The 16,750-nt window shown below is 38.2% G+C and overlaps 2 protein-coding genes across 2 annotated transcripts; both read left to right on the top strand.

Moving 5' to 3' along the window:
• Positions 1-1,711: 1,711 nt before the first annotated feature.
• Positions 1,712-5,371, top strand: tspan7 (tetraspanin 7). The gene is made up of 8 exons (XM_057349560.1): positions 1,712-1,958; positions 2,839-3,027; positions 3,303-3,377; positions 3,459-3,554; positions 3,682-3,843; positions 3,929-4,012; positions 4,135-4,219; positions 4,324-5,371. Exons 1-7 carry the CDS (start codon positions 1,872-1,874, stop codon positions 4,201-4,203), a joined length of 762 nt encoding a protein of 253 aa, XP_057205543.1. The 5' UTR covers positions 1,712-1,871; the 3' UTR covers positions 4,204-4,219; positions 4,324-5,371.
• Positions 5,372-5,788: 417 nt separating this feature from the next.
• On the top strand, positions 5,789-7,317 carry mid1ip1l (MID1 interacting protein 1, like). The gene is made up of 2 exons (XM_057349631.1): positions 5,789-5,890; positions 6,246-7,317. Exon 2 carries the CDS (start codon positions 6,253-6,255, stop codon positions 6,730-6,732), a length of 480 nt encoding a protein of 159 aa, XP_057205614.1. The 5' UTR covers positions 5,789-5,890; positions 6,246-6,252; the 3' UTR covers positions 6,733-7,317.
• The last annotated feature ends 9,433 nt before the right edge of the window (positions 7,318-16,750 follow it).

Raw genomic sequence — 16,750 nt, 5'->3', positions numbered from 1 at the left:
CGCCGACGCGCCAAACGACGAGCGATAGGAAGACCCGCTTATCAAGATTGGCTGCGCTGAGTCAAGATTGGCTGCGCTGTGGGCCAGCTCGTTACTCTTGCGATTGAGAGAGAAGTTGAGGTGTGTTTGTTTGTTCACAGCATTTCAGTGATGGATCTTATATAAACGGTGGATAAAACGCTGGATTTGCAGATCGTTTGAAACTGATAGATGGAGCGGTCCCAGTGCTAAAAGATGCCGGACATGAACTGCACGCGGTAAGTCAAACTAAGTCATATGTCTGTGTTTTGTTGGCAATCGGCGCGTACGTGCAAGGATTAATGCGATGATGTTTTGTGTGCTCGTGCTGTAGTTGCATCCCCCCTGCCTGCCTCCAGCAGCTCATCTTTTTCCGGAAATAATCGTACAGCTGTAACTCTCTTTTATAAATTTGATCAAACCAAATACTCTTCGAAGATACTACTTATGCAATACTACTGTATAGGTAATCAAGACTAATATGAGATTGGCAGAAACTGCGTGTGTTATCCCATCTTTAACATCTAACAGATCTCACCCATTCTGGTGACATAATGTGCATTAGTAAATATATCATTTACCTCCCACATATTCCTCACTTCAAATTCTTCTGATGTCCTAAAGGTGAACAAGTCTCTTGCGTCAAACTCTTTGTCTCCTTAACAACTGTACCCATCTGAGAAAACCATTCATACTTACAAATGATGTATACAAAACACACAACAAAAAACCTTTCATCCATTGAAAAAATAGGCCTACTGAAACCCCATATCTAACACAAATAATAAGATAGCATGCGAAATATGACCTTCATTTGAAAGATTACCACAGCAAGTTATGCAAGCCACAAAAAAAGGTATCTAAAAATAAAATGCGGTGAAAAAATAAAGGGACATTGTGTCGTTTTGTAAAGAAGCCACATCAAAAGTCTGTCAGGTTCGATGCGATACTTTGTTTTACACCGCCATCTTGTGGCCATCTGACTAAATACTGTCCAGCAGAATTAAATTTCTCAATGAATAGTTTTGTGCTGTAAAGTGGTATTGCTCTGATACATCGATATTGTTTTATATACCTGCCAATCATTAAATAATGCAGGGTTAGTACGCCTACCCTAAAATGAAATCTCGTTTACGTTATACTAGGAAAAATATACGCCTACCATAGTTGTATTAATAGCCACCACCACTACAAGATTGTGAAAACTCCCTTATTAAGTTACAATGGTTTTACACAAGTAAACGGCATACAAGTACAGTGCTGGTAACATGGTGCAGTAATGCTATTAGATAGCAATGCTACTTTCTGAATGATTAGCATTGATGCAGTTTTACATGACATTCCAGAAAGACCAAGGTAATAGCCTAAGCCTACCTATGATGATATGTCTGAAAACGTGATATTGTACAAAAAGAGGATTAACATTGTACCACGTGCAAACAACATGATATTCCCATGGCACTTGAAAGGTGATCTTTTCAGCAACTGTGTAAAATATGGTTCCCAGTAGCGTAAGGCCTTGACATACAAACACAAAATTTACGTTTCCGATCGTTCAGAAAATATTCTATACACGCCACTGCGTCTTCGAGTTATTTTTTATTATATTATTCACTCTAATCAACGGGCATTTTTCTCTAGTTACTTTTATACATCTAGGTCATCCTCGGTTGTCTGTTTTTGAAAGAGGACTTCCTGTCGGGAAAAGCACTCAATCTGACTCAACAGCAGCACCATCATCACCCCTCCGCTCCCAAACAAACTCACAGAAACCAACACACGCAACTTTTCTTCTCCAGTCCTCTTCTCTGGAAAATCTCGTCGCCAGGCTGATCCGCTGAAAAAAAAGCAGAATGTCCCCTCCATCCGCACGGCTGCAAACCAAACCCGTGATAACGTGTCTGAAGACGTTCCTCGTCTCGTACAGTTTGATTTTTTGGGTGAGTTTTCGTCCGATTTGCCGTTAGCTTGCGGCGGCTATCCGCACTGCTAACTCACGCTGAACAATGGGCTCAGTCTACAAACAGCTGTTCCTGTTGCTACTTTTCCCTGATTTAACGTTTGACGTTATTTTTCTTCATACAAACAAAAAACACCGTTCTAAGCTTTGATGCTTAACTTAGATGATGAGTTGATGCTTTTATGCTTTTTTATTATCAACAAACTTAAAAGACTATGTAAAAGTCCTACAGAAAACCTTTTATTGTTACCGGCGTGGTACATTTGCCATAAATGTTGCATAGTTGCACGTGATGTAACATTTCAATTTTAAGATGTTTCATTTCGTTTCCGGACAAATTATAAAACTTAGCTTTTGTACTTTGGCAAGAAAGTTTTTTGGTCAAAATATTGATTTATACAGAGACTAAGGACACTGATATAAAAAGTTTATCAAACATGGCGTTATTGGGTGCGAAGTACAAAGCAATAGTTTTATCTCGACCATTCGTTGCTATTCACTGTGGATTTTAGCAGGCAGGAGACATATGGCCAGATGGTCATGCTCATAAGCCCTGCTGGGGGAGGTAAATGTATAAAGAAAAGTGATAGTCAAAGATTCCTACTCGGTCATTGTATTTCAGTCATTTGAAATAGTTCTTAAATAGGTCAGTTTTACTTTTAACACGCATTCAACTTTTAATGAAGAATAAAATTGTATTTCTTTTATACATAAACTTTCGAAGCTTTCCATCTGATGTCTACATTTGCAAGGGTATTATCAAGAATTGGGATGAGCATCTTGCAGCCTTGTAATTTAAGTTTCAGGCAAATCCATGAACACCACACCTACAGAATATGTCTGAGAGATGATGTTTGTAGTTCACAGGGGTGATCCTGTTGGCTGTTGGAGTATGGGGAAAGGTTAATTTGGAGTTCGACCTGCTCCTAAAGTCGGACAAGGGGACCAATGCACCGTATGTCCTCATCGGGACCGGAGCCATCATCATCATCTTTGGACTGTTTGGTTGCTTCGCTACCTGCCGTGGAAGTCCATGGATGCTGAAACTGGTGAGTTCTATAAAGATATGACAAGATAACTATATCTCAGAGCTGAGAGTGATAAGTATGGTTGATACTGTATGAAACATGGCGAAGAAGGATGTGACCTAAGTACAGTAGAAATTTCCCAAAGTCAATTGTAACAGTAACTGAAGTGGATGTTTTTTTTCCTACGATCTACTTCGGTTTACAGTGCTTTTGGGAAACATGGTCTTTTATGTTTATAAACATTGTGTATTTATTGTGATCATTAGCATTTTCTCATTTGTTTTTCTCTTCATTAGTATGCCATGTTCTTGACACTGGTGTTTCTTGCTGAACTAGTGGCAGGCATATCTGGATTCATTTTTAGACATGAGGTACATTTTTAAATCTTTTCGTAAACATATTTAATGACATTAGCTATTTGCTGATGAAATTTATTTGTAAACTTTCTTTAGATTAAAGCAGTACTTCAGGATGTTTATAAAAGTGCTGAATCCGCCTACAGTGGAAAGGATACAAGAAGTGAAGATCTGGACAGAGTCCAGAGAACAGTAAGCATGACTTAGTAGTAAATAATATCAGAATTACACAACTTACAAAAGTTATTTTGCTCCAAAGATTTTGTCTGGTTCATCGAGAAATGCACACAAGATATTAATAATGCTACTTTCTTTGTAGCTGCAGTGCTGTGGAGAGATGAACTACACCAGCTGGGCAAACACAGAATACTTCAAACAGGAGGGAATACCCAAAAGCTGCTGCAATGTGTCTGCTGGTGTTAACTGCACTACTACAGAACTTAAGAATCTCACGTTGGCGGCATCAGTGGTGTATCAGCAGGTAAGAGCTCCGCTGTTGCCAAACACCATTTATATTCTATAAGTAACATCTATAGTTGTAAAATAAAATTATATATTTTTTGTAGGGCTGTTTCTCTCTAATGACTATTACAATGGAGGCCAATCTTGGAATAATTGCTGGAATTTCTTTTGGAATAGCATTCTTCCAGGTACTTCCCAGTTTTTTTCACGATTTGTTTGGTTTAGTTCCACAATAGCCTATTCAAATGATGGAAGTTATACCTATAAAAGTTTTTATTTTGTCGCAATTTGACGCTGTTTTCCTCTTTAGCTTATTGGGATATTCCTGACATGCTGTCTGTCTCGCTATATCACCAACAACCAATATGAGATGGTGTAGTGTCCCTACACCACAGGTATGGTTTCTGCCATAGATTTTATTTGATATCAAAAATACTTTCGATACATGAAGCAATGCAATGCAGAAACATTACTTACTGCCACTTCTATCTGCTTACAGGATATCAACTCAAGATTCATGAGGAGTAATTCTGACACAAAGGGAAACCCATTTCATTTCAGTATTTTGTATGCCTTAGCTAAACATTTAATTTTATAGAATTTATGGCTGCTTTTTAAACATTCTTTTTTGTTGGTAACTAGACTGAATAGAAAGAACCAGTTCCTACGGTAAAAGACTGTTTTGCATATTCAGTTTTTTTGGGCTAGAGTAAATATAACAAAGATTAGATATAACAAAATTTGTAGAATATGCATCTGTTTTAGCCAGTGTTAAATCTGGAACACACTGTTATGCCGTACATGGTGTACTATCTTTTGTTTCATTGCAGTTAACACATGCTAAAACTTTGCATCTAAAAAAGTAAAGTTTCTTGCATGCAACCTGAAAGTGAACATTTTTGCAACACTTGCCAAAGGGGCAATTTGTTTGACTTTAATTCAGGATGCTTTTTTATCACCGTTTGAGCCACCAAACATGTATAACATTTGGAGTTCTGTTTCTTTAATCTCCAGATCATTTTCAAGAAGTAGTTTTAATACAGAAACATGTATGTCCATTATTTCCATTTGAATTGCTTTTGTGAAAGTAGTTGTCTGGTCTTTTTTTATGTAACAGTGGTAGTATGATTATGACACGAGTTGTTTCATGTCATGACTGTAATAAGATGAAAAGAATTTAAGTCGTTTCTCTTTAACTTTATATTTCTACAAAAATGTGAATTCAACACAGGTTGGTCAGGTAACAATATTTAAATTGTACATACAAAGAAAAGGCAGAGCTATCCTACCAGGGCAGGGGTATTAACATGTTTAAAGGCATCCATCCATTGATCCCTTTTAAATCCTAATTTTCTTTATCATCATTACAACATGTTCATAATGTACTTACCATAAGGCAGATAGACCGTCCTCTGCAATTTGTCAGCATATGGGATTGCTTTTGGGGCATGTACACCTTTATATCTTTATAAGATAACAACAATGTCAATAGGCTGTTCTTTGTGAAAACTGTATTATTCTTTTAAAAAATAAACTTGTGTTTTGTATGACAAGACTTCTGACACGGAACCACCTGATGGCGCCATCGGTTTGCTATAGAAAATGGTGCTCTACATCTTATGTTCAAGCGTATAAATGCAAATACAGAGTACTATACCGTAATACGGTAATTTTTCATTAAAAGAAGCTAAACATCATTCAAATAAACCGGCAACCGGACCGCATCTCGTATTGTTGACATAAAATATTTGACAATAACACTGTAAAATCATCAGTAGGCCTAACACGATTTCATCAAGATTGCAAAACAAGTACAGGCAGAAAGACGAGCGAAGTAAAATGGTGACGCTCAATTGGTCCGAACGCCTGTCATTCAGCAGCAGCTCTGCACCTCATTGGACGTGCGACTCTCCTCGTATGACGTCCACAGTATAAGTGTTGCCGGTCTCCGCCTGTATTCGCAGAGGAAGTGAATTTTCTTCTCTGACGGATCGGTGTGAAGCTTTGACTACGTCACCAATCCTTTGTCGTCTGTTTAATCCAGTCCAAATATCAATTTCATTCAGGTTAGTCATTTGTATATGGTGCTTGTGGACTCTTTGTTCGGTTTATTGCATGACCATTGCAAAGTCATACGTGAGACGTTTGCTTTATGTAGACATTTGCACCCTTATTACATTAACGACGTAATGCATTAAACTCCATTTAATTGGCTTGGTAGTTTAGGCGTCATTTGTGACTGTTAGCCAACGGCCTGTATTGTGCGGCTTGTAACTCCACCCGAGACTGTGCAAACTAGTAGTTACGCTCCCATCGAATGAACGATACCTTCATTCATTTGTAACGTAGTTCAGACTAACGTTAGTTGTAATATTAGCATACGTGTTAATCGTAAATCTTCCTATTCAACTTTGTTTTTAGCTTCGTCATGATGCAGCTCAACGACGCACACTGCAACAAGCACTCGCTGCTCAACGTGATGAACCGCTTCATCGCTGCTGCCAACAACATGAACGAGACCATCATGGTGCCAAGCTTGCTAAGAGATGTGCCTCTGGAAGACAACGCGAGTGAAGACTCTGTTAGTCACAACAACAATAACGAGCCCTCCTACCCCAAACAAAGGGACATGTATGAGCACTACCTGCTCCTAAAGTCCATTAAGAATGACATGGAGTGGGGCCTGCTGAAGAGGGAGATGGGTGGCAGCTTCCTGGAGATGACGGTGAAGCAGGAGGAGCCACAGCAGCAGATGAGTGGAGATGCTAAAGACTGCCCAGACCTGGAGAGCCAATTTCACTATCATCTCCACGGACTGTTTGGGGTTCTATCCAAACTCACTGTGCAGGCGGACCACCTCACGAATCGTTACAAGAGAGAAATCGGTGGTGGGAGCCTGTTGAGATAGGAGTGGGTTTGGTTTTGAGAGTAATGTGGACAATTTTTGAACCGTTGGACTGGGAAATGGGGCAGCAGCTGACTAAGGGCTTTAGATTTCTCTTTGGCATCAAGTGTTTTCATTTACGAGTGAGGTGACCTCTCTTGGCAGTTACGCACAAGCTCCGATGCTTTTGTGACCGTTCCACTACAAGTTAAAGGGCTTAGGGGGTTTTTAACCGATCATTTCAGTGGAGTGTAATGTATTCCAGTTAGGCTTTCGTATTTGTTCCTCTGTAAGCCAGGTCCGAAAGCCCTTGATGTGATCAAGCTATGGGAGAATCGGAATGCTGGTAATTCTGTTCTTCATCTAGCCCATGCCTTTTATTGAGGGGATTTTATGTATTAATGCTGCTCCTGTGCACTTGTCCATGTGGAATGGCGTGCCTTCTACTTTCATTTCCCACATGTATGCTTGCCATGCATGGTGTCACTTTAAGATGGCCCATTATGAGTTGTAATGCCACTCGTCTTCAAGTTTTGTTTGTCCTAAAAGATTTCAGATTTTATATTGTTCTGTAATATAGTGACTTATTAAATAAAGCGTTAACTTAAACTTGTGCTGCACTGTCTTTCTGGGTATTGCACTTCCTCGTGCAGATGGCAACATTTACTGTTGAGGTGGGGTCAAATATCAGATCCTAAATGGATAATTTGACGTTATAAGGTGCATCACTTCAGCTTTCATGTGGAATGTGTTTTGCACAGGCAGGTTTGAGCCTGTGTGTTTTAAGTCTATTCTATTGTTGGAAATCTCTTCAATTCTTTACTGTAGTGTTTGACCCACCCTGAATTGCACAAACTGGATAAAATTTCCAAAGGTATTCGGAGACAACATTATCTAAATGTTCAAAGTATCTTGGACTCATAAAAAGTGTCCAGTCTTTTTTGTTTCTGACCTTTAAATCTAAGGAAGTGTATTTGGTGTTTGTAGCCTTCGTAACATATCACAAGGTTGTATTTGTTACCATTGGTAAATGTATTAATATGAGCAATATCGTTCAGCTTAATCCTTTTAATGTCAATATAGTAGTTAATGCATGGTGCCTTTAAAACATTTGTTTTAAATGTATTCGAAAATACTGAAGTTAAGGTTAATAAATGCTTTAAAAGTATTGTTTATTGTTAGTGCATGTTAGCTATTGTAAAATGTTACCCAGAGGTGTAAAGAGTACCTGAAAACTATACTTGAGTAAAAGTACAGATACCTTGCAGTGAAAATTACTCCGTTACAAGTGACAATTCCAAAACGACTTGAGTAAAAGAGTTTCTGACTTTAACAGTACTTTAGTATTTTACTCCTGAATGTAGGCTCAAAGCAGCACTAGTCCTCAACCATCAAGGGATAACTCTGTCATTTACTCGTGTTCCTGTAATTTCATACCTGTATAAATTACTTCGTTCTGAGAACACGAAAGCTATTTGGAAGTTCTGGGACATCATTGACCACCATAGTAGGAAGTATTAAATGGTAGTCAAAGGTGCCTGAGAACTTTGTTTTCCTAAATTCTTCAAAATATCTCGTTCAACAGAACAAAAAGATACAATGTTTTTTGTACTATGGTAGTGGATGATGTCCCAGAACTAAAATAAGCAGTAAGAAGCAGTAATGAACTGCTGCAGAAAAAATTAGGTGCCATGCAATGTGTAATTGTATTAGTCATTACAAATGTAGTGGAGTAAAGAGTACATATACTTATTAAAAAATGTAGTCAAGAGTAAAAGTTGCTAATATCTTTAATACTCCGTACAACTACAAAGTAGCCAGAAAGATACTCAAGTACAGTAACCGATTACATTTTACTCCAATACTTTACATCACTGATGTTACCAAAGCCTTTATGCCTGTACACTGCATGGATCGCAAAGAATTAAAGTTTGGTAGATTAATCCTTATTTTTCCAAATACGAGCATTTCTTGTAGCATTTTTTGCAATTCCTGCATTTTTGTAGCATTCCTGTTTCTAGATATGGACATGATTTTCCTAACCATACCAAAATTCTCTAAACTGTCATAATTGTGGTTACAGAAGCAGTCATTCTTTGAACTTATGTATTTTGGTTAAAAACCCTCAAGACCACACTCCCTACCATCAAATGTAGCCTATCAGAGGCCACGTATACCTTGTATCAAAAATCGCTCTTTGACTAAGGAGGGACATTGGAATATTGGACCAAATGCGTTCAAACCATCTGTGCATTCAAGTAAAATAGGTCAGTGTGACGCACGCAAATTAGGCCAGGCAACCAAAGGAACAAATCTGCATGAACAAGCAACTAAATTACTTGCTTATAAATCTGTTTAAAGCGCAAATCAACATTCAAATTCTAGGACATGCATGACAGACTTGGCATAAGGTTAAAAACTAAGATTCATAAATCAGTTTCACAGTCTGGCTAGATCAGGTTTTCATAATGTCACACGCATTGACTATGTGACCAGGCAATCGAGATTTGGCCGGGCACATCCAGTCTGCACGTAGGCTGATATCGGTCTTTTACGTCCCCTCCTAATCCACCTTGGCACCTACCAGGGAAAGTTGCTCAACAAATACCTGTGAAAGCCCGTGTGCCTGATGTGGCAGTGGGCGTTAACTGTATATATTCTTATTTATCAGTCTTTAGGAAAAGAGTGATAGTAATTGTTTGATAACTGTGCAGTGATTTGATACCCAAGAACCAGTAGAAAACTGATAAATATTGTTTTGTTTCCATACCATGGAAGTCATGGAACCGATGTTGTGTGGTTACCAACATTCTTCAAAATATCATCTTTTGTGTTCTGCAGACGAAAGACAGTCATACATGTTTGGAATGACATAAAGTTGCGTAAATTATGAAAGAATTTGTATTTTTGTGTAAATTCTTTTTCTTTTTTTTTAAATACAGAGACAGTCTTAAAAATTCAAGCTGGCAACAAGCTTAAATGCTGTATAAGGACTATAATGGTTGTATTATTCATCAATCCTAATGCACAGCCTTATGGTAGCTCCTTTTAACTTCACACTTATCATCGTGTACTTTGTTGTAGAACAAAACAGGAAATGGTCTTTAATGAAGTATTATATTATTCGCATTGAAAACCACTATGAGGAGACCAGTGGTGAATATCTTCTCAGGATGGCAAACAAATTGATGTTATTAGCTGTGCAAGACATTATTAATACAAAAAAATAAAAGAACAATGTATGCTTATAATGCACAATTCTTTGAAACCCATTATAAGGTGATGGTTGATGTCACTCTTTTATTATGTCAGGTGCCTGACAGCTGCCAGTGAGGCTTTGGTGAGGTGATCAGCTGGTTTGGCTAAGGAGATGCTCACCCCACTCATCCGTACAATACAAAGCCTTGTGTGGTATAATGAGAGCCTGTGCGTTTCATTACAACATTACCAGTCTCCCTCTGTACGAGGTCTTAGCTAAACAAGAGGCTAAGTTTTACCAACATTTACTGGGCATAAAGTCAACCACTGATCTGTTGCTTGATCCTGTTTCTTAAAAACAGGACTGTGTCTGGTTGAAAGTGACTTATGTGGCAATTTCCCTTGAGTCTGCAATGTCCCTGAAAGCAACATAGAGACACGATTGCAAAAAAGCAATAGGTTGTTTTTATTGCATCCCTCTTTCTATGTAGGTGAATGCAAGATCTGAGTTTTAAGTTGATGAATAATATGCTTTAATTATTGCATTCACACATTTGTTTGCTGTTATCCAAAGTAAATTCCATTGCATTGTATATACTGTACATATATCGTTTGCATTTGGTATTTACAAAAATTCATCTCTGTTTGAAATAAATTGTTTAATGAGTTTCTTTGTCCTCCTTTATAACAAGTATCTGCAAATTGGACGCCTTTTTGTAGAATATATACATTTACATTTATTCAATCCATGATGAACAACACAGAGATGTTTTTAATATATAGAGTAACGGAGTTAGATTTTCAGACAATATCACCAAATGTTAAAAAAATGTTTAAAAGTCAACAGCATTATAATTCCCCCAAACTAATCCACATGTCATGCTTAAAGGGATACTCCAGCCAAAACAAAAAGTCTGTCATTATTTACTCACCCTCAAATTGTTCCAAACCTGTACGAATGTCTTTGTTCTGATGAACACGAAAAAGATATTTGGAGAAATGTTAGCAACTGACATTTGGGACATCGTTTAGGAAAAATATTGTATCATTTTTTTTTTTGTTCTGTTGAACACAAAATGAGATCATTTGAAGAATTTAGGAAAGCAAACAGTTCTGGGGCACTTTTGACTGTATACCTTTTAAATGTGAACTACTATGGTTGTCAATGATGTCCAAGAAATGTCAGTTGCTAACATTTTTCCAAATATCTTTCTTTGTGTTCATCAGCACAAAGATGAACACAAATAAATGTATACAGGTTTGGCACAGCTTGGGGGGATTCATGACAGAATTTTTATTTTTGGGTGGTGGGGTGTCCCTTTGATCAACCTTCAGACTGCTGGTGTGAAATCAGTGTTTAGATTCTCTAACATCTCTTCTATTGAGCTCTTTGTGTACAGTGCAAGGCTGGAGTGCAACCTATTCAACCATCTATAACAGGAAACAAAATCTGCAGAAACTCTAGAGGTGTGTGTCAACAAAGAGTCAGCAAAGAATGAGTGTCCCTGAAATGTCCCGGTGTTGACATTGCATAGAATTTCAAGGTAGCTATCTTATCGTGAAATGTTTGCCTTGTTTAGCAGGAAAACTGCAGTGTAGAGTGTGAATATGAAAAAGTTAGGGTTAGACGTTGATATCAAACACAATCTTATGGGCGGGGAGGTAATTCTGGCTTGGCACCAGCTACTTTGTGCATGAGCGGTGCATGCAGACTGCATATGATATGTCAGTGTGCTCCATGCAGACCGAGTGGCTGAAAGAACGTTCGAGGCAATTGAGGTTACATAAAAGAGAAGGCGCGGTGCTCAGCTGGAGCCGTTTACAACCCCACACACAGTGTTGCCTTGATTGCCTTCGCCCAGAATATTACTCATGTAGTGCTCGTGCAAGTCTAGATATACTTAGGATTATAATAGCCTTATCTGTTTAGTTCGGCGTGACTTAGATCGGTGCGCTTACCCATGCACTGTGAAATTGATTAATGTGTTAATTAATGTGGGTTTAATGTGTAATTTTGGGGGGATCTGTTGACAGAAATGCTAAAAAAATAACTATGTATTTTTGTATTACCTTAGAATGAGCTATTTCTATTTACGTACTTTCCCTTTGCATGAAATTCACCATGTTGTTTCTACAGTAGCCATAAAAACGGACAAACTGCTCTACAGAATACGTTTCGTAAAAATACGTTATCTCCTTCGGCACAGATGCGAAAACGTGACGACATCTTAGTCTTGTGTCAGCTACCGTGGTGCATTGAAAGGGAGGGGTGGAGTGAGCCGTTGGTTGCAATTAGCAACCTCACCGCTAGATGCCACTAAATTTCATACACTGGACCTTTAAAGTATTTAATCTTGATGACTGGTCTTCCATTTAAATTACCCTTAAAACACACCTCATGAATTGGCAACAATAAAGTCTGCCTTTGCACATTCTAATCGCAATATTCAGGTGCATGATCCATGCGTGATCAGTGATCCAGTCTGCCAAGGGCCAGTTATATGTGGCACTGGGTAAATACCAGTCCTTCTATACTTAACTTTCAATCTTATTTCTCTCTGGCAGAGATGAGCACTGTTCAAAATAGCAGGAGATTATCTATCCGTTAAAGCCGTGCTAAAAATATTTGGAAAGCACAGACTTATAGTAACACCGATCAGTTCTTAGTCATTACTAGGCATGTCTCGACAGTTACATTAGTGGAAGGTCAGAACACCAAACGGACATGCAATGAAAAGAAAACCTCTATAGGAAGAACAAATCTTGAGAGAATAAATCTCTACATTGTTTTAAAACACTGTTTAATAAAATGGACTAAAGAATCTAGGTTAAGGCTGAATATTAATGATGAACGTGAAAAAAGTGCCCGCTCAGGTTGTCTGGCTTTTCTACCCGTCTCTGTGCTTTATAAAAGAGGTGTTCAAATGGGAAATGCTAAAAGGGAAGTTCTTCTGGTGTTTGAGAGAAGCAAAACTGCCGGGGCCGCCCCTTTGTGAGAGAACTCTTACATAATCTCAGCGTGAACAAAGACAAAAAACCCACTGACCCATTCAACACAGATCTTGAAGTCAGGGATCTGAAGTCTGTACACTTGTAATGTAATCAAACTTCTGACTTTTATACTTTTGTATTGTTCCGTTTTAAGTATTATCTAGATGCAATGAGGTTCACAATCAAAACTGTGCAGTTTGTTTGACCCAGTAAAGAAGCAGAGAGCAAAATGGTTTGGTACGAAACTGTCACTTCACAACTAGCAGTTTTTGTTTCCTCGTGGTATTTAAATCACTACAGTTATTGCCATATGGTAACAGAGTTACTTGTGCATGCATAACTGTCAGTATGTCACATTGAGACTTGCCCTAGATTTAGACCAATGGCAGTGAAGCTCCAAAAGAGCCGGCCAATAGCAGATGGCAGATTTTGTGGGTTTGGTGAAGGAGTGGCTCTGAAACTAGAGTCCATACATGATGCAATGGCGTTTGTCTCAGAGTAAGAAACAAAGTCACGAGGGGTCGTCCTGGTTAATTCTATCCTCATACAATAAAAAAATGGATGTCATGTCAGCGACCCGAGGTTAAAAAAACAACAGTTATTGGATGATTATATAAATCACATTTTATAGTGATTATTGTATTCTTTTTTTATTTAATGATATTTGTTTGTTTTAAAATATGATAATGTTTACAGAGGGGATTGAGTTGGTAGCAGTACCAGGCACAATAAACTGTAGTAACCGTAATACTTTCATACCATTGCTCTGTAAAACAACCCCAGAGGTTTTCTTGCCAGATTATTGTAGTTTCCTGTGTACCTTTACAGAGTTGTTTACAAACGTGATTTTTGATGGCCTGTGTTGCTGTTAAAGGAACAGTTCACCCAAAATTAAATTCTGTAGTCATTTACTCACCCTCTAGTTTTCAAATCTGTATAAATTTGTTCTGTTGAACACAAAGCAAGATATTTGGAAGAATGCTTGTAACCAAACAGTTCTTGGCCACCATTGACTACCATAGTAGGTAAAAATGCTTTATAAATTTCTTTGCTCTGTTAAACAGAAAAGACGATATTTTGAAGAATGTAAAGCAAACAGTTCTGTGGCACTTTTGACTATCATTGTAATTTTCACCACTATGGTAGTCAATGGCCAAGAACTGTTTGGTTACATGCATTCTTCCAAATATCTTCCTCTGTATTCATCGGAAAAAAGAAATGCATACAGATTTGTCAAATGATAGAACTTTTGTTTTTGGGTAAACTGTCACTTTAAGGCTTCTACCTCAATCTCTGACTGACTGCTAAGGCTTCAATTTTAAATGAGTTACAGTCATTGTTAACTCAAGCATGTCTTGATGTAGCCTACAGTCTGCTTTAGTCTCACACTTTCCTCAGGGGCAACCTTAACTTGTCTTTCTCACGAGTCTGTCTCACCTTATTGCTGTATGGTGCAGTAGCCTACTCCTATTCGCTCTTTTGCATATAAAAGGCCTCCAGCCACTCAGGATTCTCTTCCATCCCAGTGGTTCAATTCAGCGCTGGGCAACCAAACTAACCAACCAACCAACCAGCAAACTAGTGAGACTTGAGTCGAGCTATAGCTTGCAGCAATGATTTGTGTTTAAAAACATCAGATTAACTGGTGTATTTTAAGGTATGGAGATATAGGCCTAAGGACAGGAATTTATATAGACGTTCCAAACTAACTTACTCATGTTAAGATCATGGCTGAGATCAACACGAGTGAAACATGGACTACCAGTAATAAAGTGTCGACATAAAGTGGCACACGGCAATAAAGGTGATTCTGATTCTGGTAACACACAGACAGCTGTTATCTGTTACATGTTGGGTATGCACACATCGAAGTCTAGAGGGCAGGTTTATTGTGTAATAACTTTGTAACAGTTAAGCATCCATCCATGTTGCAGAAAAACCTGACACAACAATTGCTCCTCCTGTGGCCTTACGCAGACAACTCCAGTTTCAACTTTTTGTCTTGCTTCTTTTCCCATGAGCATTATCCGTTTCTCAACTGTACACGCTCAGTCTGTAGCTCTTAAAACCCATGTCATACTCGTTGAAGGATCTTCAACCACTGTAAACTGCCCAAAACTAAAAGAATAAATTGTGACACAACCAGCTGTATGTAAATTGAATATTTCTTTTATGGTGAAGTAAACATCAGAGATGCTTTGCCACAAGCGGAACCTGTAGGAACTACACTAACTATAGTGATGCGGATCGTCTTCCGAGATATTATTTGGAGCATCCACATTGATGGAACCCTTCGGCATCGTCAGCAGGGATCTCAGGGGGTCAGCAGGGATCTCTTTTATAATAACTAAATAATTTGACAGAGGATTTTACCAGGATACATTAAATATCCTCTTCAGCTTCAAAGTTGTGCTTTGATTAACTTCTCGGGTCACAGCGCAGTTACAGTAATGTTACTATCTAGTGCCCTCTTGAGGACTATATTGCTCTTTTAGCGCAGGACAAATGAGACTGTTGGCTGCCCTGCTGAGGGTTCTTTCAAATTATTATGCCATTTCTATTCTGATTAACAGCAATTCTGGGTTTTACAGCAAAATGTTTTTTCTCTGTTTTTCAAGAAGACTGTCATTTATAGATTTTTGAACATCTTTTATTGTATTGCAGCTGCCTGGTTATTTTAACGAAATATGCCACTTGAGTCCGTGAGATGTTATAGAAACACAACAGATGACAGGCAAGACTTTTGACAATCATGCTTTATTCTGGTTGATTTCTTTAAAAAAAAGAATCAAATAAACAGCTTTCCTCTTTGAACAGAGATCACTTAAGCAATAAGCCTTCTTCAAAACCAAGTACTTTCTTCATGACTTGCCGTATTTCCATAAGTAGTGAAACTAAACTCTATCTTTACATCTCTCTGTCTCTTAATTTAAATATCATTTATTGGTTTCAGTTCAAACAAAACTTCATTGATTGTCAACACAAAATCTAGCTTAGCACCAGTACAATAAAACTGTACTTTAGCCTGTTAAAATACTGTTCGCAGTGTGGGAAAACAAAACAACCTCAGGATAAAGGGATCATTAATTGTACATTTCAAATAAAGCACCAACCACACAAAGCAATTTTCAATATATCATTTGTCTGATACTCACAAAAAAGGGCAAATATATTAATGACTATTAAATTAAGCACATACAACGATCAGTGTAAATAAAACACACCACGCGCCACAAAGCACGCCAATATCTGCTACACCAAGAAAAAATGAGGGAAGATCGGAAAGAACTTCTTCCGTAAGCTGAGCACTGGAAAGTAGACTCTAGAAACGGCTCTAGAAAAATAAAAAAAGCACTCCACAGGCTTGTTTTTTAGTTTACCACTTCATCAGTGGATAAAACCAAAGTAGCTGTAGCGATTTCAGAAATGAAGCAATCAGCCGGTTTAATGTCTGCTGCGATACAAATGAAACAGAATAAAGAGTGAAAGGCAGGTGTAATGTTCTAGGCAGAGCTGCAGTGCGATGAGAGTTGTGGTGCTGAGGTATGGAGAACTGCGGTGAGGAACATATGCTGTGTTTTTGGGGGGCTTCATGAGGCCGAGAGACTCGAAGGTTTACGTAGGAACCATCTGGCCCAAAGGCATTCCTGCCGCTGTTAGTTTGACGTAAGCCTCTTAGCTACACGCGTTTAGTTTACCAAGATAAAAAAAGACTTGGATTACCTCCTTCTAAACGGCTCGCACACCATCAACGACAAACGAACATAAAAGCATGTTAATGATAAGTTACATCATACGTTTTCACCCTGATGTCAAGATATACATATATTTACTTATACATATAGGTTTGTTA

The sequence above is a fragment of the Triplophysa rosa genome, linkage group LG13 (genome assembly GCF_024868665.1).
Source record: "Triplophysa rosa linkage group LG13, Trosa_1v2, whole genome shotgun sequence".
In the NCBI taxonomy this organism is placed as follows: domain Eukaryota; kingdom Metazoa; phylum Chordata; class Actinopteri; order Cypriniformes; family Nemacheilidae; genus Triplophysa; species Triplophysa rosa.
The sequence above is the reverse complement of the archived record's forward strand: the minus strand, read 5'-3'. Positions and strand labels throughout refer to the sequence as shown.

Coding starts and splice junctions, on each gene's coding strand:
- tspan7 (XM_057349560.1), top strand. CDS start 1,872: ATGTCCCCTCCATCCGCACGGCTGCAAACCAAACCCGTGATAACGTGT. Junction 3,555..3,681: donor TGGACAGAGTCCAGAGAACA/GTAAGCATGACT, acceptor CTTTCTTTGTAG/CTGCAGTGCTGTGGAGAGAT. Junction 4,013..4,134: donor TTGGAATAGCATTCTTCCAG/GTACTTCCCAGT, acceptor TTTCCTCTTTAG/CTTATTGGGATATTCCTGAC.
- mid1ip1l (XM_057349631.1), top strand. CDS start 6,253: ATGATGCAGCTCAACGACGCACACTGCAACAAGCACTCGCTGCTCAAC.